Source organism: Hyperolius riggenbachi, chromosome 5, assembly GCF_040937935.1.
Source record: "Hyperolius riggenbachi isolate aHypRig1 chromosome 5, aHypRig1.pri, whole genome shotgun sequence".
NCBI classification, from domain to species: Eukaryota; Metazoa; Chordata; class Amphibia; order Anura; family Hyperoliidae; genus Hyperolius; species Hyperolius riggenbachi.
In genome coordinates this window covers 267,948,493-267,974,632 of record NC_090650.1, presented here as the reverse complement: position 1 = coordinate 267,974,632, position 26,140 = coordinate 267,948,493, and the positions used below count along the sequence as shown (strand labels likewise).

Here is a 26,140-nt window from a genome sequence, read left to right as displayed (position 1 = left end):
TGTGCAACTAGGAAAGGCTGCAGTAAGACAGACCACATTAGAACATGTATAGGAACTTATAGGATAGAAGAAACAAGGCTGATAATTTTGTTACAGAGTCTCTTTAAATTATCCCTGTCACTGCAAAGTGGCTCCTGATCGGCGCACAGCACTCTGCCGTTATAGGGACCTGCGGCGGGGACAGAACGGCTTGACTGGCGGATTATTGCGGCGATTTGTCGGGGGGCAGCGTTTTACCCTACTAGCAGTCTCTGGTCTTTAAGGGGGCAGAGACTGCTGGTACAGAAATGGTTAAGAAGTATCATAAAAATTACAGCTATGGCAGCGCTGAAGTTCAGAAATATAGTTAAACATCAGCTACTACAGTTAGTGCCAGCTGAGGTGAATCCAGTGCCTGAGATCGGCAGTGATTTCTGGTTAGCGGCGGGTATTTGCACTAGATTGCGGAGGGGTTGGGCTACTGTGTAGTTGAACTCTGTGTAGCGGTGGTGAGTCAGGATAGTGGTGGTAGATGGGGAAAGCTTGGTGTTCGGTGTAAAGGGGTAAGTGTCAGGCAAAGGTAGGGTAGGGTTAATGTGAGAGTCAGGTTAGTGGAAACAATAGAATATCCATAATTATGTGCCCTTTATTATTTGTCCACCTCCCAAGACCTCCAAGCAGCTCTAGTGGGAATATCATTAGTGAGCCAAAAAACACAGGTTGTATTAACAAAGGACTAATAAAAAGCTACATGAGCAGACAGTACTTGTAAGTGTTACACAAACTACATAAAGAGCGTTATACACATAACACATATGATGTTTGTATAACCTTCACTATGCTTTTTGCATAGGCATAGTATACAAACAATATATATATGTGTGCATCGCACAAGTTATGCAAAACTATGAACTGCGCATTCATATTATATGCGCTCTCTAGCATTGTTAAAAAGTCCTATACCAGTGACCTTTAACACTTTGATCATAAGTGTTGCTGTAAAAAAAAAAAAAAAGCCATCATGTTTCATATTTCTCAGTACTTTCCGAAAGTACTACTGTAAATTATGAATAAGGATCTATCATTTAAGTTGTGGATATTAAATCACTTAACAGTAACACAACTGCTGGTTAACTGGTTAAGCGGGTCATCTGTTAGAGAATTGCTGAGAATTGCTTCTGCATCCTTGGTGGGACTATGGCAATTGGCATATTGAATGTTTGATAGTCACTTTTCTGCAACTGACTCTGATGCCCCTTTTCTACGGAAGGCTGAAGATGGTGAATTCACCACCAGTAGCAGCTCCAGTGCTTACTGGCATTCAGCACAGGTGATGGAAAAGTGCACACACAGGGTTTGCTGCCACGTAACACCACTGTGTGTATAATGATGACACGTGGTGTTGATGAATGCTGCCATTAAATGATTATGCTATTAAATTGCATGTGAAAGGCACTTGTGGTTGGCAGCCAAGAGGCTGAACTACCTGACAAGTGTACCACTTACCTTTCCATGAAAAGAAGGCCTTAAGATGGGATGCTCTTCTACATTCAGAAATACAAGACCTACTTAAATCTGTAAGACCTATCAGACAAGGGGCCTGATGCAGTAAATTTCGGTAAAGTTGCCAGGAAGTGCACAGCAATTTTACCATTACTAGTGCAGGGGGAACAATGGCCATTGCAAGCCACACATTAACATGGTACAGTGCAAGGCCCTAATGGGTTAACAGCCGATGCTTCCCCTGCATTGTAACTGGAAAAACTGCAACTTTATTGGAGTTTACTGGATCAGGACCACTGTTTCCACATTTTTCAAGGGTCATTGAAAATCCTGCAACAAGCACAGCAATAAAATCCAGTATAGCAAGAAAAGGAAGCAAGTTACCTGCAGTAAAAACCTTCAGCCAAATATCTTATAATAACAGATAAAATTACTCCAGTAATAAGGCAAAGTGAATGTAAAATGAGCTGAGGTGAGGAGAGACAATGATTAACAAGAGCTTACAGTCATATTCAAGGATTTCTATTAAGAGAAATTGTAAAGAGCAGATTTCTCAGATGATATATGTGTTGGTCCTGAAAGCACAGCCTCTGTTATATAATATACTTGTGTGAGATTAACTCATTTCCCTCTGTTTCTCTCTTTCTCGTCTGTTTCCCATGGCTTCACTTTTATAGTGTAAATCCAGCCGCAGAAGTGGGAAAGCACAGTTCCTGTGAAGCCAGATTGAAATCTAATAGCCTAATATGACACATAATCATTTTCATCAGATTCAGCAACTGTTGAATGTTGGAAAAGTGGTGTATATAGTTTGTGTTTTATGCTCTCTGATAACCAGTTTTATAATTTCTGAATGAGCACATAAAGCCTTAACCTAACACCAAGGTCCCATGGTTAATGACTGGATCATCACCTCAAAGATAGAAAGAACAATACAATCACTCTCCGCCAAGCATTTGACTGCATTTTGCCATGCAGTTGTCCTACTGATCAGCTGCTTTGTTTTTGCAGGAAGTGAACAAGACTGGTGGTATTTGCACAGCACATAATACTCTTGTGAGATAAAGTGTAAGGGCTAGTTCACACTGGGCGCTTTGGTAGCGTTTTGCTGATCACTGGCGATCAGCAAAAAGCTGTTTTTTGATTGTACAGGAAAGCGATTTAGGAGTGATTGCGTTTTGTGATTCTATAACATTGAAATGCAATCGCTCCCAAAATGCTGCATGCCAGTGATCAGCAAATCACTGAAAAATCAATGTGAACTAGCCCTTAGGGCCCTTTTCCACTAGCAATCGCTAGCGTTTGCGCTAAACGCTAGCAATTACGATTCAGCAAAGTCCTAAATTATTCCGGCGATTGCGATTTTGCTATGCAATGCACTGCATAGCAAAATCGCAGCAAAAATCGCTCCGCGGCGCGATCGTGTTTTAGCAAAAAACGAATCACGGTAGTGGAAATTACCTACCGCGAGTCCCATGTTAATATGCAAACCGTAGCGATTTAAAAATCACTAGCGATTCGTGGGGAGACCACTGCATCTTCTCCCTCTTTGAGGGGGTATCAGCCCCTTGTCTTGCTACATGTTAGTTTTCATTTGTATTTTACTGTTATATTTCAAAACACAGGTTATTATACCTTCCTGACCTGAACTTCTACCAACGCTAAGCAGTATGCCATAAGGTAGGCCTACATTACAATATATTTTTAACAGATGAGAATCGAAATGTGATGTCAGGAACAGATCTAACTCATATCTTGATATCACATCTAACTGGAGATTCCCATTCTTTGCTTGAATAATGCCAATGTGCATAGGGAGGGGGTTCACATGTGGGAGTGGTACGTGAGCAAAGGTTGGAAAGCTTTATACTGCATTGGGCAGTACAAGGCTAGCAGCTGCAGTGATGTGGCTGATACTAAACAAAGATTCTGCTGAAATATTTTCCAATATCTACGGATGCAAAGTTAAAAATGGTCACTATGGCAAATTGCGGGATATCTTTTAACCTACATGCACTACACCTCACTGGAACAGAAGTGAATTTTTATTTCATGGGAAACGACTTGATGTAGTTCTCAAGTTTATGGATGATCACTTAAGTGAAGTCAGTACTTTGTTGAAGGAGCATGGTATGAAGGGGTGTCAGGAGCATCACCTATTTTATTTGGTTTCCTATACAAGTAGTAACTTCTGGTGCAAGATGGTAGACCAGGTAAATGATTCATGTCTGGAAGATAATGATCATTTACCTCACCACCTAGCACATATAGTATATGCCTACCATTACTGCTAAGTAGTACTACAAAACTGGCAGAATTCATTCTTGGCATACAAAATACACTTCCTTCAAAAAACAACAAAATGCAATTATGAGTATGCTAAAATGCTACATGTGCATGAAAGTGAGTTTCAAAGCTGCATATTTATTAAAGTTGAGGGAGTGAATGGGCCAGAATTCCTTTGCTTGCATTGGATGTGGAATACATATAATTACCCTTCTGGGGTTCTTCTGGAGTGTTCAGCTTTTTCTGTGCCTCTTCTATTTTATCTGAAAGGAACAGAATATATCAGGAGTTAAATCCAGTGTGCAGACTAACAACTGTTGCCTATAAAAAGCTACAAATTGTAAAACATACTGTTTCAAAAAAACCTTATGATACTATTTATGCAAGGATACAGAGGCGCCAGTAGGATAAAACAAGATAAAAGGTTTAAAACGGTTTAGGTGGCGGTGGTGGACCGTCCACACACAAACAGACAAAAAATCGCTGTTGATTGTAGAAAAAAAATTCACAATTAATTCACATACTCCTACATAAAAGTGCAACGCGTTTCACGGGCAAACATCCCGCTTCATCAGGCAATAAACGAACGGAGTATCTCACTGCAAAATGACAGAGATGTAAAGCATGTCAGGGAGCTGTATACAGACGTAGAAACTGTCAAAGAAAAACATCTCTTTTCTTGTTGGTGCAAAGTATGTCAACTATTATAATAGTATCTGTGGGGTAGTGGAAAGAATGAGGGGGGAAAATACTATATGTGGGGGAATGTGAGCAGGGAGGGCAGGGTGGTGGGTTGTGACCAGGGGATGGAAAGTACTGGCAGGGATAGGTAAATATAGCTGAATTGAGAACAAGCTATTGGGGATGTGTGTCCTGTGATATAATGAACTATGTGGAATGGGGATGGTGTAGCTTACAAGGCAATTTTCAACAACAAAACTAGCAAAGGTAAATACCCAGAGTGTCTGAAAAGGAGCTGTCTATGATTGAGGAAAAAGACAAAACTGACAAAAAAGACAGGCATGAAAACAATGATGATGATCAAACTTACCAGCTCTGAGTATATTGATAGCTTGGCACCTCTGTGCTATAGTAACTGTGTGTGGGGTTTAAATAGGGAGGCTAATTGTCTAATGAGTTGATTTGGATCAGGAGCGAGGGAGGGAGGGAGGGGCGTGTGTGATGGACTGAGGCTGTCACTAGCCGGGGTATATTATCGCCCCCTGGTGGTGCAGAAGTAAAATTCATTATGCACAAGTTATTATGTAGAATGTATACATATACAATTTAAAAAACAAAATAAAAACAAATTGCATACCTAAATACATACATATGTACATACATGTACCTTATTACACAAATAGGCAAAAATATTTCGTATAAAAATATAGAAATCCATTATGTGCATGTATAGAAATAGAACAAGGCCTAATTACAGTGCATGCCATTCCCAATCGCAGCAGTTGTCGACTGCTGGAATGGTCCCAATTGACCATGATAAAACTGGAAAGTAAGATTAAATCTCTCCTTATAGATATCCAGTACCATATAAATTATAACATTGTAATAAATATTAAAAAAAAAAAAAAAAAAATTATATAAAAACTAAACATTAAGAGAGAGCGGACAATTAAAAAGAGAAAAGGAATTGCTGCTATTCTGGTGAGTTGGTAAATTTTTTCAAGTACTTCATTTAGACCCCCTGGAGATAGGGTCTTAAGTATTTGAATCCAGAACATCTCCCGTTTCTTGAGAGAGTCAAAGGAGTCGAAGCGGTTGTGTGAAATAGATTCGATAAACGTGATACGGAAAAGTGTGGGGTCGCTGTTGTGGTGGGTGAAAAAGTGACGCGAAACGCTGTGCAGGGGATATTTGTTTATTATGTTTCTTTTGTGTTGTCCTGTTCTGCTTCTTGCTTGTTGGGTGGTTCTGCCCACATACTGCAGCCTGCATGGGCATGAGATGACATAGATGAGGTATTTGGTTTCACATGTGATGGTTTCTTTGATATGGTATTCTATTTTGGTGACCTGCGAACTGAAGGACTGAGTGTTTACGACAAATTGGCAGGCTAAGCATTTTTTGTGTTTACAAGGGAAGCTGCCTGGTGTGTTAGTGCTAGAAGTGTTTTTTAGGGCTACAGGTAACTGGCGTAGTCTGCTTGGGGCCAGTATACTGCTGAGATTGGGGGCGCGTCTGTATGTAATAGTGGGTCTGGGTGGGATGATGGATTGTAGATGGGGGTCTTGGAGGAGGATTTCCCATCTGTTGGTGAGGATATTACGGATCGACTGATGTTGGGCACTAAACCTGGTGATGAATCTGGGCATGTCTGTGAACTGTGTGTTGGCTTTGGGTTGTAGTGGGTTATTCATTGTTGCTTTGTGGTGTGGTTCATCGACACACACCTTCAGCCGCATGTACAGTCCCTGCCGTCATTTATCAAGGACTCCCAACACCTCATCAATTTCATTCACTCCATCCCGTGGCAGGAAGACTACATCTGGCTCACCTGCGATGTCACATCCCTATACACAAACATACCACATGCTTATGGTCTCACAGCTTTACAATATTACCTCCAATCCAACACATCCATGCCGCGCACCCAACAAACCTTCCTCATGCAGTGCACTGAATTTATTCTTCAGAACAATGTTTTCACTTTTCAAGACCAAACATACCATCAGGTCAGCGGCGTATCTATGGGAAGTTCGTTCTCCCCTTCCTACGCTAATCTAGCAATGGGATTTTTCGAACAAACAAAATTGTACAGCAATAACCCATTCCACAATAACATCATTTTTTATAAACGGTATATAGATGACCTAATATTCATTTGGAGAGGTCCTCCCAATCTAATCCCGTCTTTTCTCAATTACCTGAACACCAATACGGCCGGCCTACAATTCACTTCCCACTCAGACCCAGCTTCTATAGAATACCTTGACCTTACTCTTTACACAGATCCACCATATATCAAAACCAAAACCTTCTTTAAACCCGTAGACGCCAACAATTATATACATTATAACAGTTTCCACCACCGGCCATGGACAAAGAATACTCCATATAGCCAATATAAGAGGATCTACCGTAACTGCACGGACATACAACAATACAATACCCAGTCCAAAATTCTCACTAAAAAATTCACCGATCGTAAATATCCCAAGAAATTACTATATGATGCACACCACAAAGCAACAATGAATAACCCACTACAACCCAAAGCCAACACACAGTTCACAGACATGCCCAGATTCATCACCAGGTTTAGTGCCCAACATCAGTCGATCCGTAATATCCTCACCAACAGATGGGAAATCCTCCTCCAAGACCCCCATCTACAATCCATCATCCCACCCAGACCCACTATTACATACAGACGCGCCCCCAATCTCAGCAGTATACTGGCCCCAAGCAGACTACGCCAGTTACCTGTAGCCCTAAAAAACACTTCTAGCACTAACACACCAGGCAGCTTCCCTTGTAAACACAAAAAATGCTTAGCCTGCCAATTTGTCGTAAACACTCAGTCCTTCAGTTCGCAGGTCACCAAAATAGAATACCATATCAAAGAAACCATCACATGTGAAACCAAATACCTCATCTATGTCATCTCATGCCCATGCAGGCTGCAGTATGTGGGCAGAACCACCCAACAAGCAAGAAGCAGAACAGGACAACACAAAAGAAACATAATAAACAAATATCCCCTGCACAGCGTTTCGCGTCACTTTTTCACCCACCACAACAGCGACCCCACACTTTTCCGTATCACGTTTATCGAATCTATTTCACACAACCGCTTCGACTCCTTTGACTCTCTCAAGAGACGGGAGATGTTCTGGATTCAAATACTTAAGACCCTATCTCCAGGGGGTCTAAATGAAGTACTTGAAAAAATTTACCAACTCACCAGAATAGCAGCAATTCCTTTTCTCTTTTTAATTGTCCGCTCTCTCTTAATGTTTAGTTTTTATATAATTTTTTTTTTTTTTTTTTAATATTTATTACAATGTTATAATTTATATGGTACTGGATATCTATAAGGAGAGATTTAATCTTACTTTCCAGTTTTATCATGGTCAATTGGGACCATTCCAGCAGTCGACAACTGCTGCGATTGGGAATGGCATGCACTGTAATTAGGCCTTGTTCTATTTCTATACATGCACATAATGGATTTCTATATTTTTATACGAAATATTTTTGCCTATTTGTGTAATAAGGTACATGTATGTACATATGTATGTATTTAGGTATGCAATTTGTTTTTATTTTGTTTTTTAAATTGTATATGTATACATTCTACATAATAACTTGTGCATAATGAATTTTACTTCTGCACCACCAGGGGGCGATAATATACCCCGGCTAGTGACAGCCTCAGTCCATCACACACGCCCCTCCCTCCCTCCCTCGCTCCTGATCCAAATCAACTCATTAGACAATTAGCCTCCCTATTTAAACCCCACACACAGTTACTATAGCACAGAGGTGCCAAGCTATCAATATACTCAGAGCTGGTAAGTTTGATCATCATCATTGTTTTCATGCCTGTCTTTTTTGTCAGTTTTGTCTTTTTCCTCAATCATAGACAGCTCCTTTTCAGACACTCTGGGTATTTACCTTTGCTAGTTTTGTTGTTGAAAATTGCCTTGTAAGCTACACCATCCCCATTCCACATAGTTCATTATATCACAGGACACACATCCCCAATAGCTTGTTCTCAATTCAGCTATATTTACCTATCCCTGCCAGTACTTTCCATCCCCTGGTCACAACCCACCACCCTGCCCTCCCTGCTCACATTCCCCCACATATAGTATTTTCCCCCCCTCATTCTTTCCACTACCCCACAGATACTATTATAATAGTTGACATACTTTGCACCAACAAGAAAAGAGATGTTTTTCTTTGACAGTTTCTACGTCTGTATACAGCTCCCTGACATGCTTTACATCTCTGTCATTTTGCAGTGAGATACTCCGTTCGTTTATTGCCTGATGAAGCGGGATGTTTGCCCGTGAAACGCGTTGCACTTTTATGTAGGAGTATGTGAATAAATTGTGAAATTTTTTTCTACAATCAACAGCGATTTTTTGTCTGTTTGTGTGTGGACCGTCCACCACCGCCACCTAAACCGTTTTAAACCTTTTATCTTGTTTTATCCTACTGGCGCCTCTGTATCCTTGCATATTAAGTTGTCCACCCTTGGTGGAAGGGTGATATACCCTCTTTTCCTATCTACAGAGAGCGACATCTTAGTCCTGAGTGGGGTCAGGCTTAATCTCCCCACCTGCGTATACAGTGGTTGCCTTAGAGCAACCCAGGTTTGTAAGTATAATACTTACTTTTAACATTTTTCTCTATTTATACAACATACTACACTATATTGGGCTCTCGGTCTCCCTTTTCTTATGATACTATTTAACGGTAAGGCCAGAAACCCACTAGGAGTAGGAGCGATTTGTAATCGCTAGGGATTTGAAAAAGCTCTTTCTAATGCAATGCTATGGGGGATTTTTATAAAATCACATCGCTCAAGTGGGATCACACCCATAGCATTACATTTCAAAACGCAAAGCACTCAGAAAAAATTGCTCCTAGTGGGTGTCCGGCCTAAATCATGACTGAATGTATAAACACTTTTTTCATCTCTGCAAATAATACTAAAACAATATTTTTACTAGGGCAAAATGCTCCATAGACCTGGTGCAGGATGGTTCTGTGGCATACATGCAAAAGGGGCGACGGGGAAATTTGGGCGCCCAGAAAACCCAACAGTAGAATATCGGCAAATTCACTGATATTCTACTATTACAGAGAAAATGAAAATAGTAAAAAGAACCCTCCCACTACCGATCAGCCCACCAATCCCCAACCTTAACCATCACCTCCAAGTCTAACCTGTAGCTAAGTACCCATGTTGCGATTTTCCCAACGATTTTCCCCACGATTTTTTGATCGCTGAGCGGTCGTTTTTGCGATTTTGCAATGTGGGTACAAATGCACAACCACACGAACGTCGCGACATAATAACGACTGTCATAGCGGATTGGATTGCTAAGATCCCCGACGGCTCCCGCGCAAAGTACCGCGATCGCTTGAAGTCTCGTTCGCTCCAAGCATGTAGCGTCGCATGCCGTTGTGCACACCCACTGGCAGGAAGTGGCGTCGTTGACGACCGTCATCGAGGGGACGTCGCAGGACCCATCCGGTGGTGAATATGCAGCCAGTGACCCACGCACACACACACGGTTTCGACCCATGCATGCACGCCTGTTGTGAAGAAGAGAATCCAAAAGCAAGAATACCTGATAAATGGGACTACTAAGAGACAAAGTAAAGGTGTGAATACAATACAGCTTCAGGGAAAACAAAAGCACCCTAATTAACCACTTTAAATTGCTGAACATAGATTCTACGCCCAGGATACTCCCTTCCTGTGTCCCTGGATGTAGAATCTACGTTCAAGATTAAAAGTCAACAATGGATGTGCACTATCTGAGTTAAAAGTAAATTTTTGCTGCTCCTTATTCAATAAAGTTAGGCAAAAAAAAAAAAATCAAGTCACAATAAAATAGTTCATTTTTTTCCCTTTCAGTCACATTTTAACCCCTACCTAGCCTATTAAGCCCTGTAATACCTATTTATGTCAATACACCTTTAATGTTTGCCATCTGTTCCAATCAGTTGTGATCGCTAGGGCAACAGTTCAGTGCCCCCAATGCTCTACAGATGCATTGCTCTGTCTTTGCCTGGCAATGCATCTGTACAGCACAGAGGGCCCCGAACGGTCATCCCAGCAGTCGCATCTGATCCCTACAGAGGAGCAGGCTGGGGATACTGGTCCGCCTCACACCCAACTAGTAGTGAAAAAAGGCATATGTGGTATCATTTTAATCGTAAAGAGCAAAAGAATATATTTTTATGGATTTTATAACTGGGAGGTGTCATGCGAGAATAATGAAGGATGAAAGCTGAAAAAAGTGCATTTTCAGCATTTACATCCAATTTTTCCCTACAAAAATGCCTAGAAAAGAATTCTTGGGAAAAATATTACCCGCACTAACACTAGATTGTCCTGAAAAAGAACCTACACCCAACGAATGGATAGATAGATAGACAGACAGATATCGCTTACTTGGGCGTTATAAGTAATAAAAAAAGTTGTTGTTTCAATAGCAACTCCACTTAAAGAGAACCTGTACTGAGTAAAAATATTTAAAATAAACACATGAGGTAACTTCAAATGAACATTGCATAGTTACCTTGCCATCAGTTCCTCTCAGAAGCTCACCATTTTCTTCTGACAATAATCCCTTCCAGTTCTGACAATAGTTTGTCAGATCTGAAATATATCAGTTGCTGTCAGTAAAATATCAGTTGCTGTCAGTTATAGCTGAGAGGAAAACTGATGTACCAGGTAATGTCCATGTTTCCCTATGGCTCAAGTGGGCGATGTTACAGTTTAACTGTGTGCTGACCAGAAAGCGGTTATGGGTAATGGCCATTTTCAAAATGGAGGACGGAAAATTCCCTTGATCACAGTGAACAAACAGGACGCGGGACAGGAGAAAGACACTGAGGAGTAGGCTACATGGAAGGGAAGTATGACTTGTGTATGCTTATTTTGACTTTTAATTTTCAGTTCAGGTTTTCTTTAAGTGTCAAAATTGGTAAGAGTGTAAGGAGGAGGTACATGGGACAAAGATGGCACAGTGTTCAGACTTAAGAACAGATTCAGGTTAAGAACGAACCTACAGTCCCTATCTAATTCGTTAACCGGGGACTACCTGTATCACCTTTGTTTAAAAAATTTGTTACAGTATGCATCAGTTTTTTAAATTAATATTACAAAGTTCAGTGTTCTCCCCAGAATTTTTTTTCCATACGGGTGGCATGAAAAAGTAGTCAAGTGGGGCGAGATAAGAGAATGTAGGGCCGGCACTTCTCTGCACAACTCTGCTTGCAGCAGAAAAGGAAGTGAGCCGATATCAGCCGGGTGCTCACCAAACCTAGCCGGGTGGAGCACCTGGCTAAAAGAGCCTGGGGAGAACACCGAAGTTGTCGTGCAAGTGTTAAAAAGTCTGGATGCTTAAACAGCAATTTTCACCAAGGAAAGAATCAGTACTTTTCAGAGCTGTGTACATGTTACAGACTGCCCAGTAAACACCCCAACAACCCCCTATTGCTGCATGTGAAATAAGCTTAACATTACAGAATGTACTGCAACTCTGGAAGAACATCACTTGCTCTAATCAGAAAAGTGACACACCCAATACTAAACATCATCAAGCCAGGACATGGTAAATGCAACAGAGGGGGCCAGAGGGGGCATGAAAGCACTGTGATCTTGCCTGGAATGCAGTGACACCATTTACCCAGTATGCTTCCAACTGCCCATTTCTGCATGTGGGGAAGTACAAGATCATGGGAGGTGTTAGACTCTTACCTCCAATATCAAAAAGTGTTTTCAGTTGCCCAAGTCCTGCATGGGTGAAGGTGAACAACTGCACAGATTCAAAAAGATGATAGTCTATGCTTTGCATATCTGAACACTATTTAACGGGGGTTTTTTTTGTTTGTTTTTTTGAAGAGCGACTATAAAACTAACTTTCATGCATGTACTTTGGTAAAAAGGTCAAAAGCAAATCAGCCCAGCCTATTGCAGTCTACACAATAACCATCAGATCATGAATATTACTGGGTAAGAGAGAACTGCATACAGGCAGATGTACTTTTCACAGCTGAAATATCTTGGAAGTCAAACCTGGTACACTGGCATTATTAGAAACGTCTAGCCTATACAGCATGGCTAGCTGCCACATCTTTTGTATCAACACAAAGACGCACAGCTAAGGAAAGCAAGGCCTGGCGGTACACATTATGTATTATGTTTCTACACCTGGAAAAGGCTGGCGCAGTAATGCTAATGTGCAAAACATGTGAGGTCACCCTGTGTGCTCACAGATTAGAGCTGAATATACTTGCAAGCGGTCATGCTGATGTTAATCTTATTGCAAAGGCCAGACAGCCACTAAGGCGTTCTTTTTTTCCAGAACAGTGTTTGCAGCTGACAGAAGGCTGGAAAGGAATTCCAGGAAATACAAATGAGTCACAAGTCCAAATTACCTCCCCTTTTCACATTATTACCATCATTAATCTACAAAGCGACTGTCGCAGTACACATTGCAAAAGACAAACTGCTGATATTCCTTTCTGGCTTCATAAACAAAAATAAAGACATCCATATCTGAAATTATTTTTCTTCCTATAATCAGCTTGAAGTGTAAGTAAAATTTCCTACTACACAAGCACCACAAATACATGTATGCCTCAAATTAGTGTTAAAATGTTTATAACGCATATTTCACTCACACCAGAAGACCTTTCTTGCAGTGTAATAATAATGGTAGGAGCTGTCTGTGCAGGTAAAAAAGTTCAAAGTAGCTCTAGAGAAGGTCTGTGAAAAACCAAGCGCCTGGACTAGAGAGGGTGTACCGAGAACATGGTGGTGGTGTATATCCATGTCCATTGTCCTGTAAGGTCATGTACTGCAGAACACTGCACTATCTACAGTATATGGTACAGGTAAAGATATGCATATCTGATATCTTCACTTGTATCTTTTTTGCTTAATGGAGACACCTGAAGTGAGACGGATATGGCGACCGCCATATTTATTTCCTTTTTAGCAATGCAAATTGCCTGGCTGTCCTGCTGATCCTGTATGTCTAATACTTTTTGCCGTAGTCCCTGACAAAGCATGCAGATCAGATGCTTTGGGCTGGATTAGCCACATGTTTGGCTTCAGCAGTGTCTGAATCACACATCTGAAACAAAGAGATTAGCAGGTCTGCAAGGCAACCAATTTGGTTTAAAAGGAAAAAAATATGGCAGCCACCATATCTTTCTCACTTCGGGTGCACTTTAAGTACTTTTTGTGCCTTTAAAATGTTTGCTAGGTTTTTATTGCTGCTTTTCTCTTCTGTCAGGAGGGGGCCCTAATATGCTAACATCCATCAGTGTAACATGCATTATCTGCTACTGCATTTATTCAAATACACTCTGGCTTTTTGAATGCCTGAGGTTTTTAAACAGATGAACAGTTTAACTGGGAGGATATGGGAAGTATCCATGTGCTAAAATCTCCTATTTCACACTACATTTTAAGTACTGTGAAGACAGATGCAAAACATGGGTAATGGAAGAGCTACCCAGGTGTCAGGAAGCCAACCTTGTGCTCTGTATAGGTTGAAGGTATTGTGGTCAACTGCTCTCTGATGAAAAGGAATTTCTGGAAATATTAACAATTACCAAGCCAATTACCATAACATGCTTGAAAGCTATGCTAAATAGCCCTAAAGGCCCTTTTCCACTGGGAAGAGGAATCACAAGCGCAATCTTGCTGCATAGCATTTGCACAAACTGCAATTTCCACCGGCCACGGTTGCGCTGTAGCCTTTAGAAACGGAGTGCAATCACACCGAGAAGCAATTCGGGGAGAAAAACTAATTGCGGTAGTGGAAAATGAGCACCGTGACTTACATGTAAATCGCGTTGCTTTTGCAATCGGCTAAATAGCTGAAATCTACTAGTTAAAAAGCTACTTTTTGTTCCCTAAGAAATAATGTGCAGCATCTCCAATGACATTTTCACTTGTACGAGCAATTCTGGTCCTCATCACAGTGTGGCATAATTCTCCACCCACCTTCCCCTTACTAGTCTTTATGAACTGTTCACTGTCTGTGCAGATGAGATATGTCACTGTGTGGGTACAGATAGGAGGAGTAATTCTCTGCATGCGGGTTACACTATGGGTGACATATTTGCAGGAACTTTAAAAAATGAGATTATACTGCCATAGTAACAAGGAAGGAAAGCAGGATAAGGCTGACTTCCAGTACACTTACCAATGTAAACACTGACATTTAGCTTAGAGTATACCAAGAGTGTACCAAATCTCACTTCTAAATACAGGACTTGGTTTACAAGCTTAGAAAGTAGAAGAGTCTGTGTGAACCCGCAAACCTGAACCAGACACTTTTAGGGCAGTTTCACACTGACACGATGTTTTGCAACTGACACTGTTTTGCGCACTTTAAAGAGAAACCATGACCAAGAATTAAACTTCATCCCAATCAGTAGCGGATACCCCATTTCCCATGAGAAATCTATTCCTTTTCGCAAACTAATTGTCAGGCGGCGCTGTATGGCTGATATTGTGGTGAAAACCCTTCCACAGTGTGATGACAGGACCAGGGTCCTGACAGTTTCCTGTCTGTGAACCCCATTGCATTGTGGGAAATAACAGCTGTTTACAGCTGGGTCCAACTGCCAAAAAAGCAAGAAGTATCTCCTTCCACTGACATCACCTGCCAGCAGTAAAAAATGTCACCATGTGATAAATGTCAGAATGTAAATCAGGGAGAGGAAAGATTTTACAATGGGAAAACACTGACTAAATCATTTATACATAATTATTGTAAAAATGAAGCACTTTTTATTACATTATTTTCACTGAAGTTTCTCTTTAACATTGTGCTATTTAAAGTTTATGCACTGCCCCAACTCATCAGTTGTAATGTGATGTAACGGAAACCTTTGCCATCTTACAGGCAGTGTTCAATAAATATACTCCAGTTTGGTTGGATCAAGTAGTTTCTCTACTGCTCTCTAACCATTATTGTTCGGTACCTGAATGAAAAGAGATTCATAAAAAAAATCCTTGGAAGAAGCAGCATAAAGGAATTCTCCTGGAAAAATTCTCTACATAATGGCTCTTTTACACTACTGTACACACAACTCCAATTTTGATGCGATTTTACATGCGATTCTGATTTTTGAGGAGATTTTAAAAAAGTCTGCATGGTGCATTTTCTCTTCTTGTGCTGAAAGCATTCAGTGAAAATTGCATTTTGGAATTGTGATTTTCAGTGTAAAAGAAGCCTAAACAGAATTTTAAAAACTTAGAAGTCATTTGAGGTTTTTAATTTTTTTATTTTTACAGGATCTTTCAAAGATATTTTTTAGGCATTACTTTCATGGCTAGCTTTGTTTCCATCAAGTTTTGCGCATCTACTTAGAAGAAAAGATCTCTGCATCTGCTGATCAGCTGCTCCTATGACAGCCTGTCACAGGACACGCAATAAAAGAGACAGCTGTGGCTCCGGAGCATTGTCCTTAAGCTCCAGAATTCTAGATATGTCACAGGGAAAGAACAATCCCGAGTATGATATTCAGAACTAAGCCTTAGAGACATCTATATCTCCAACACAAAAGATGCCAGCTTCCTTGCTAACTGTGCCTTGGAAAGCATTCATTTCCTGCAATGTATAATCTCAGATACTTTATGTCACGCAAAGGGAAAGGTGGATTAAAGGTAACCTTCAGCAACTAACTGCAAACCCAATACAGCATTTACACCATCAGTTCAAATTCAACTATAAATATAATACTGCTGCCATATCATTCTGTTACTGTAGAGAGCAAGGCCTTATTGGAAAAAGTTTATTTTTTTTGCCCAATAAGACATTCAATTAGGGTTCATTTCCATTTGTGCCAGCGTGCATATCGGCTCTTGTGTTGGTGTGAGTGCGCCTTTGAATCCCTCTAGTTGTGCCATGCATGGCTATGGGGATTCACGTGCGTGATGTAGAAAAAAAGCTGAAGATTGCTTCTTTTCCTCCCCGCACGCAAATTTGGCTGTGATTCCCTGTCCGAATACGCATGCAGAAAATCGCTGGGTCTCAGACAAACATTTAACAGATTGTAAATTTGATTGAAACATTTGTGATCGATATTAAGGGCTAAAAGCAGAGATGGTATAAGATGTAATGAGGCCCTAGGCAAGGTAGTAGATTTGGGGCCCTCTTGTGTTCCTTTTGTTAAGCTTAAGTTGAGAGGTTAAAGAAGGTAGCAGGTGGGCCCCTTAACACTTGCTTACTGCTTATACACGGGGAGGAGAGGAGACACAGGGGAGGGAGTGGAGGCACAGAGGGAGCGGGCACAACACTGAGGACAGAAGGGGAGACACATGCAGGGAATCCCCGGCTTGGCAGCCGGTCGGCGGTTTGTATCGGCGGGCGTTCGTAAGTTCGGGATTCCTTGCATTCAACATATAAGGCACAGGGACATTTTATCTCCATTTTTTGGTTGAGAAAAAGTGCATCTTATACAGCAGAAAATATGGTACTTTTAGAAATACATTTATTGTGGGCAGCACGGTGGTGGTTAGCGCTTCCACCTTGTAGGGCTGGGACCCCGGTTCGAATCCCAGCCAGGGCACTATCTGCAAGGAGTTTGTATGTTCTCCCGTGTCTGTGTGGGTTTCCTCCGGGCATTCCAGTTTTCTCCCACATCCCAAAAACATACAGATAACTTAATTGGCTCAGCTCACTGGTGTGCAATAAGGATAACCTACTGTGCAGAGCAGTGCTGGCAAACTTTCCAAGTGTGGAGGATTTCTGTCAACGTAGATGCAAGGGGCTCAGTGCACTCTTAAGCTATGTACCCATGGCCGGATGGATCAGGAATCTCCGCCACCGAACGATCGTTCCCCGATTCATCTGGCTACATCTGCAAGGGTTGTTAGTGTTGTCGGAAAAGAATAAACAGGGAAATGATCATTTACAAATATAAATTACTGCGAAAGGCAATGGGGATCTGAACGATCCTCCACGATTTAATCCAACTTGGCAGCTGTTTAAAATTGAACAGTCGCCACAGGTGACCTGCGTTGTGAAATATTGTTTAAATGAGGTTTTGTGATATCACGTAAAAAAACTCGTAGTCGCGGGAAATGGTCTAAAAAATTGCATCGTGGGTAAGGCTCTTTAGACAGGGTTCACACTTTTAATGCTCATACGCGACATGTAGCGGTATTTGCCACTGGGCATCTACTGCATGTGATCATTTGATTTCTGGGGTTACAAATGCTGCCATTCACCTGCATCTTTATAGCACCAGAATAGCCAAATTGTTAGGCTCCTTTCGCACGGGCAACGTACAGGCGGTAAATTCAACACCTGCCAACTGCTCTACTGCCCGGGGCGAATGCTGGTTAGCACTCGGTACCAGCGCTAGACAGGCACCCACATGGAGTCAGACTCAACATATCACGTACCTCTGCCGCCCTGCAACACCTACACCACGTGTCAGAGCTTCAAACCTGTGCTGTTACAATCGCTGCAATTTAGCTTCATTTAAATTGCACCTGAATTCCAATGGCAGGCGGGAAACTGAGCTGCTCGGCAAGCCTCCTGTCTGCAAGGAGCCTAAAAGCTATTGCAAGCCACTGAAAATCACAGCTTAAAGTGTACCAGAGCTGAGTAAAAATAAAAGTTTTATACATACCTGGGGCTTCCTCCAGCCCCATCAGCACGGATCGCTCCCACGCCACTGTCCTCAGCCTTCTCCTGCTTCGGTACCAGGTCCCGTACGTTCAGCCAGTCGCGGCCAGTCTGATGCAAGAGAAGTGCGCTCTTTACGCAACTCTCCAGCAGCCGCCGGGCTGCGGTCACGCTTGCATAGTAGGTTGGAGCCGCTCGTGCACAAGCAGCTCTGTGCTACTGCGCAGGCGTGGCCATGCTTGTGCAGCTACAGAACGAGCACGCTTGTGTTACAAGAGGAGCATGGCCCCTACTAGCATAAGGATCCGCGTGTGGCAACGGGGGACCAGAGGACAGCACGGGAAGCCTCATAAGATATGTGATTCTGAACCCAAATTATGGCTCGGGTTCTTGTGAAAGTGAACCTCCAGTGGGTGTAAGAATATGAGTCTTACTTACCTTGGGCTTCTTCCGGACCCCTCGAAGTGTTGCAGGTCCCTTGGTTTCCTCTCAGGCTTTTCTGCTGTGGCCCTCCAAAAGCTTGCCAATTGAACCAGTGACAAACTACTGCACATGCATGGTGTCGTTCACAAACCTCCTCGATCACACACCTGTCATGTGCATGCAGAACACTCCCAGCCAAATAAGAATCTGTCAGTTTACATTATTGTCCGCAAAGAACAAATGTGCCCTCTTAAAACTGAAGTATTTCCTGTACCCTGTACTGACCTTTTTCCATCCTTTTCAATAAACCTTTTGGTCATTGAAAAATAAAAACATGAAATATTTCCACATGTATTCTGGTTGAACTCGATGGACGTATGTCTTTTTTCAACCCAAATAACTATGTAACTATGTATTGGAATCAACACCTAAAATTTATCACTCTAGGATAATGGACAGAGCTTAAGTCAGGCAAAAATTTAGAATTGCGGTTTATAGACTAGCGCTAATAAAGCCTATGTAAATGTTTACAAAATGCAAAGCAGAGCTCAAATTAACTAGTACACCAATCATTACTGTCATTTTCTGTAGGTAGCGAGTTGTGTGACCTTCTCCCACCTCCCAACTGACTTGGCAACTAGGACCTTGTCAACTGTACTGAATTAAACTAATAAACTAAATAAACTTATAATAGGTGACACACATGCACTTCAGGAACTAGTGAGTGGAGACGTGCTCCTAGTTCTGAAGTTAGTATTGGGTTACCTGTGAGGTGGTTCCAACAGAAAATAGCTTTGGGGAGCAGAAAACTTTGCAAGGCTATTTCCGAACTACTCATTCAACACTAGCCCCACTAAGCATTTTTAAGTTAGGGCTTAGGTGGTAAAGAGTAAGCCAACTTGCAGCCAGATGTACAAAGCAGCAAATGTAAAATGAAGGCATAAAGCCCTGAAACACCTGTTTTGAAGACATCTGTTAGATGATGCCTCTTTTTCAGATTTCCTCAAAATTTCCTGTGGCGCCAGAAAAAAACGAAAACTGGGGACTCGCACAGCAATAAAAGCTGATAGCTACCAACACAGTAACCAAGAAAAGTTTATCCATACCAGGGCTGTGGAGTCGGAACAATTTTGGGTACCTAGAGTCGGTGGTTTCATAAAAAGGTAGAGAATCGGGGTAGGATGATTTCTGTACCGACTCCACAGCCCTGATCCATACAGTGTTCCACTCTTTGTGGGGCCTGCATTCAAAGAGCTGAAGCTTTCGTTAGAGCCGGGACTGACTACGGGTGCTTTGCCACTGATGCGATCCACAACAAAATGACGCTAGTGAGACCACCCCCATAGGGATCCACTGTTTAACGATCACCCGCGATCGGCAAGCACTGCAAAAGTGCCTGGTGGGTTCCAGGCCTTAAAGGTATCAGCAACCAAGGGTCATGTGACCAAATCTGACATGCTATGATAACAGCATTTTCATGTTTCAACGTTTGGAGGATCATTGGGAACATTTATTATTGTGGCTAAATTCCTGTCCAGATTTTCTTGTAAAGTAGATGCAAAATATACTAGAAATTAAGACACAGAACAAGTACAACAAAATAAAAATCTAAACTAAACACAGATTAATGAGAGGTCTCACTACAGTCTTCCAACAAATAAAACAGCGCACTGTGATTCAGAATAAGGAATCCAATTTCCTGTAGATAGGCTGGTCAGTCAGTCTGTGTGACCTTCTTATAGATTTTATTGGAAACCGCACACTGAATGGGGAACTGAATCAATATCCCTGTTTAAAACAAAGAAACCATTAGTAAAATACAACTTTACTAACTAGCAGTGATTTGTCACCTTTCTACATGCAACAGTAATTTTCATGGGACATTTCAACTGCAGGTCCACTGGCCAATTCAGCTGTTAATTTATGAACTTCCAGGGAATGCTGCGATAAATGCAGTCTAAAATCCCTCTCAAACACTGGCTGCTGCCGCTTTGACATTTTTTAATTTACTTTTCAAATAAAAACAAAAAGAGAAAAGAAAAGGAGTATAATTTCTTCTATTAACAATAAGCAATGCAAAGACAGCAGTCTAAAAGAACATGTGAATTCAATTTGAAACTCTGTTCCTCAAAAGAGCTGATAGACACTGGCACATCCTCAAAAATGCAGGCACAATTTGACCCCCCTCAGGGCTTCCTTCAGGCAGCCCTTTGACATTACACCAAACATGTGTGTAAAATGTGCTTAATAAAATGAACGGATTTAAGGTAGCTGTACATTTCTTGATACTTATGTCAATCAACTTTAACCGTGCCCATTAACAGTACAATTTTTTCTGGACGATCAGGTTTTCAATCATATTATTCAAACGTATTGCATTGAAATAAAGAAGTTGATGGGTGAGTCGAACCTGATTGAGGGCATTATCGATAGTTTCCTTAATGAAATGGTCAATTGGCATGGCAGATTTTCATTACTGGTTTATATATGATTCCAAATTGGATTCTTTTAATGCTATGGATATGAGAGTACTAGAAATAAAAAAAGATGATACATGACTTGTGTAGGACTCCGGGTTATTTACCTGATCTGCCTACTTCATTCATGCAGGTAATCACTCAGACTGCCTTGACAGGGAAATTGGAGGCAATTTACCTTCAAAAAGTTGCACCTTTCAGTCCTGTGTACACTGCTTAACAGGAAATGCGTCATCCGAAAATCTGAATCTGCGCACCACACAAGCGACAAAAATTAAAAATGTGCACACTACCACTTATTTTCAGGGCCCCACGCAGTGCACGATAACTTGTTGCATCTTCTGCGTCAGTTGAAGCACTTTCGTCACATCGCAGTAAGTGGGTCATGTTCCCTTCACTTTAATTGGCCATAGAAATGAGGTGCTTTAGAAGCAACGCCATGCGGTAAGTTTAAAAGGGGCTTAGGAGTTTAAAAAAAAAAAAGTAGTACTTGATCTGCAGGGCCTGAGCAGATCAAGTAGCCACAAAAACCGCCGCTCCCATGGGCCGCAATGGCCCACTTTGACTGTGTGTCTCTCATAGCGAGCAGGGAGGCAGAGGAGCAGCACGAGGCATGGCCCGAGAAAGAGAGCTGCCCAATGGCATCTCAAGAAACCCTGCAGGAACTCCTCTGGCGGGCATTTTGAACAGGGTATTCCTCTCCCCTCGGCTAACTTGTCGCTAAACTCGGGGAGGGGTATCACACCTGAGTTCAATTTCTGTAGTCACCCCCAGGCCCGATTACTGCCTCACCTGTTTCAATCAAGAAATCACTTAAATAGGAGCTATCTGACAAAGAGAAGTAGACCAAAAGCACCTCAAAAGCTAGACATCATGCCAAGATCCAAAGAAATTCAGGAACAAATGAGAACAAAAGTAATTGAGATCTATCAGTCTGGTAAAGGTTATAAAGCCATTTCTAAAGCTTTGGGACTCCAGCGAACCACAGTGAGAGCCATTATCCACAAATGGCAAAAACATGGAACAGTGATGAACCTTCCCAGGAGTGGCCGGCCGACCAAAATTACCCCAAGAGCGCAGAGAAAACTCATCCAAGAGGCCACAAAAGACCCCAGGACAACATCTAAAGAACTGCAGGCCTCACTTGCCTCAATTAAGGTCAGTGTTCACGACTCCACCATATGAAAGAGACTGGGCAAAAACGGCCTGCATGGCAGATATCCAGGGCGCAAACCACTTTTAAGCAAAAAGAACATTAAGGCTCGTCTCAATTTTGCTAAAAAAAAAAAATCCTGAAGGAGAATGTCCGGCCATCTGTTCGTCAACAAAAGCTGAAGCGATCTTGGGTGCTGCGGCAGGACAATGACCCAAAACACACCAGCAAATCCACCTCTGAATGACTGAAGAAAAACAAAATGAGGACTTTGGAGTGGCCTAGTCAAAGTCCTGACCTGAATCCTATTGAGATGTTGTGGCATGACCTTAAAAAGGCGGTTCATGCTAGAAAACCCTCAAATAAAGCTGAATTACAACAGTTCTGCAAAGATGAGTGGGCCAAAATTCCTCAAGAGCGCTGTAAAATACTCGTTGCAAGTTATCGCAAACGCTTGATTGCAGTTATTGCTGCTAAGGGTGGCCCAACCAGTTATTAGGTTCAGGGGGCAATTTCTTTTTCACACAGGGCCATGTAGGGTTTGTGTTTTTTTTCTCACTAAATAATAAAAACCATCATTTAAAACTGCATTTTGTGTTAAATTATGTTATCTTTGACTAATAGTAAACGGTTTTTGATGAGCAGAAAGATTTAACTGTGATAAACATGCAAAAGAATAAGAAATCAGGAAGGGGGCAAATAGTTTTTCACATCACTGTATACACACGGGCTACAACTGTTGCTGGAAACACATGGCACGCGCATGTTGCGGTGACAGGTCCTCCGTGTGTATGAGGCGCGCGCAAGGAACTGCTGCTAATCAGAGCTGTCGCCAGGCGATTGACTTGGCCAATTGCCAGCAACAGCTGTTGCAAGAACCGTCGCTAGTCTTATGGCCCATACTCACGAGGGACTTTTGTCGCCTCAACACGCGGCGCGCGCGTGTTGCGGCGACAGGTCGCCCGTGAGTATGGGCCGTTGCACGCGCGCGCACCCCGAACTGTCGCCCGTCGCTCTTGTCGCCATGCGATTGAAAGTTTCAATCGCATGGCAACAGTCGCCGCCGCACCTCCGCCGCAACTGTCGCTAGTCCGCGTGAGTACGCGGACTAGCGACAGCAACCTCCATAGAGGTAAATGGAGCTTCCGGCGGGGGGAGGAGGAACGTCGGCGACAGCTTCCGTCTCGCCGCTGGTCCCTCTTCCGCGTGTGTACACGGAGGGACCTGGAGAGAAGCTGTCGCCGGCCTGTCGCTAGCACGCTCACGTGTGCTGGCGACAGGCCACTTCTGCAGCCCGTGAGTACGGGCCATTAAGTCGGTGCGGTCGTGTGTATGCTAGTCTCTAGCAACTCTTGTGAGTCCGACAGTTTATTGAACCTGCAACAGAAGTTGCTGAGCAACAGTTTTCGCTATGTCTCAGACAGGTTGTTGCCGCGTGTATACAATTGTCGCTTGTATACAACTGTCGTTGCTGGAGACATTCAACTGTTGCTTGGCTCCATGCAACTGCAGACATCCGTGCCTCGTGTGTATGTAGCTTAATGGCCCACAGTCACAGGCTACAATTGTCGCCGCAACACGCGGCGCACGCGTGTTGCGGCGTCAGGTCGCCAGTGAGTATGAGGCGTTGCACGGGCGCGCACCCCGAACTGTCGCTCGTCGCTGATGTCGCCAGGCAATTGGCGCCTTCAATCGCCTGGCGACAGTTGCCGCAACTGTCGCTAGTCCGCGTGAGTATGCGGACTAGCGACAGCAACATAATTGAAAATAGACGGCGCTTCCGGCGAGGGGGGAGGAACGTCGGCGACAGCTTCCGTCGCACAGCTGATCCCTCTTCCGTTAGTGTACGAGGAGGGAGCTGGCGACGAGCTGTCGCTGGCCTGTCGCGCACACGCTCACGTGTGCTGGCGACAGGCCACTTATGTAGCCCGTGAGTATGGGCCATAAGAGTTACACTCATACCTCTGGGTCCTTTGTCTATCATCTAATGTCGAATTCCGTCAGTTGACAGGCCATTAGGACACTGGACAGAACACCATTTTGGCTTATTTCCACACAAGACTTTATTGGTTATTGGGCTCCAACACGGTATTTTGAACTTTCAGACATTCTACCCCATTTCGCATTTATTCTATCCAACCATTCTGTCAGCTGTCAGATATATTTGACAGCTCCAATGAATATTTGTGTGTACAGTTTTTATAATAAAACTAAATTTAATTGTTCCAGTTTTGCCATTTTTACCTGATTATTTTGATCTACGCTAGAACTCTATGTCCTCAAGAAGAGAAACTACCGCATTGTCTTATTTTTATAAATTGTTGATTTGGCTAGTTAGGTTGCAATTAACAGTTTTTCCTTTTAGGCACAGCTAGCTCTGAGGTCTCTTCGCCTCATTACTTCGGAGAGTCGTGGCAGCAAAATTACTTTGATTTCCAGTGTGAAATAGATAACTTTATTTCAGTGATTGTACATACAATTGAGATTTTATCATGTATGGCCACACCAACCAATCTTAATCGTTTACTGTACTCCCAGTGAATTCGCCTCCAGTAGTCTCTAGTGGATGAGACCTGTATGGCAACTGTGGCATAGTACGACAGGATAGTCGGGTATTTGTTTCATTCATCATTCAGAATAGTGCCAGAAAGGGTTAATATGTTTACATTAATTTTCTCCTTGGACTTCTCGCCCACTATGGCCATGTCCCAGAAGTGAAGAAGTTATTTTTGCATTTGTAGGCTTCAGCAGGGGTTATTTATGTCAGTGCTCGTTATGTTTCTTCACTAGAATTTTATTAACAAGTATTTTAAAAAATTTCCCTCTAACGAACAGTTGCAATAAAGCTTCATACACACTGCGAGGAAAAAAATCTTTGAAATAAATGACTCATTGTTCAGATGTCGTTTAACAATGTAAAGCATAAACGATAGCTCGAACAATAAATGACGATTGATGACAGTGCTCAGGAATTTTGAAAGACTGATATGTCGGATCACTTCGGGAGATATTTGTTCATAGTGAGCAGCATGAACAGAACTACAAAATATTTTGAAATGTGTCTATGGCATTTCACCTAGATTCTGCATTGTTTAACAATCCGAGTGGTTAACAATCATTTGGCATTATGCTTGCAGTCTTCTACTGTCATTCACATCACAATGCTTAATATCTTCTAAAATTGATTGTGAAACGATCGTGCATCCGTCCTTTCACACAATTGTATCTGGCAGTGTGCACATGGCTTAAAAGCATTTATGTACATCTGATTGTTTAGCTTGTTGTCATACTGTTCTATTAAAAAAAAATAAAAAAATATATAGATGATTTATGCAATCGCAGTGAAACAATGTACTGATTTATTTAATGGGTAAACTAAATGCATGGCCACTTGATCTAAATGTATGCATGTATGCTTTTATATACCACTGGTCTTTCTCTGTGTACTGTAAATGTACTGCTTATGCTAGGAGAAATCAGTGATTTCAAACTGCCTATTAAATACACCTACACTCTCCTGTCTTGCCTGTTCTAGCAGAAAAACAGGACCGAGCAACATTAAATCATCAAGTTAGAATATTTTTTTCTTGCGTCTAAAACTTTTTAAACGTGGGCGTCCGAAAGCAACTATCCCTTCTGGTTAACTTTCAGGGACTTTCTCAGGTAGAGGTTCCCACAAGATATCTTACATAATTCTTTCTGGCTTTCTGTGGTTACTGGAGAAACAAGTGAGAAATGGATAAGCAGATGCAAAAAAAACTGTAAAAACATGTTGAACAAGGATTTACAAACCACTGTGATAGCAGAAAACACATTGATGTGGTTTTGTTTCCAGCAGTTATAAAACATATAAAAACGCAAACTACAATCACAGTTTTGACAGCATTTTCAGTTGCTCAAATCCCATGAGCAAAAAATTGCAAGCACAAGTCAGAAGTTGGGGAATGATTATTTGC

The 26,140-nt window shown here is 42.1% G+C and overlaps 1 protein-coding gene across 4 annotated transcripts in view; it reads right to left on the bottom strand.

Moving 5' to 3' along the window:
- The window catches only part of HIVEP1 (HIVEP zinc finger 1), a 285,145-nt gene that overhangs the window by 113,006 nt on the left and 145,999 nt on the right, over nucleotides 1-26,140 (bottom strand). For all 4 annotated transcript variants that reach the window (XM_068236903.1, XM_068236902.1, XM_068236904.1 and 1 more), the window contains one exon: nucleotides 3,978-4,031. In XM_068236903.1, coding sequence (XP_068093004.1) covers nucleotides 3,978-4,031 — 54 coding nt within the window. The remainder of the gene's footprint in view (nucleotides 1-3,977; nucleotides 4,032-26,140) is intronic.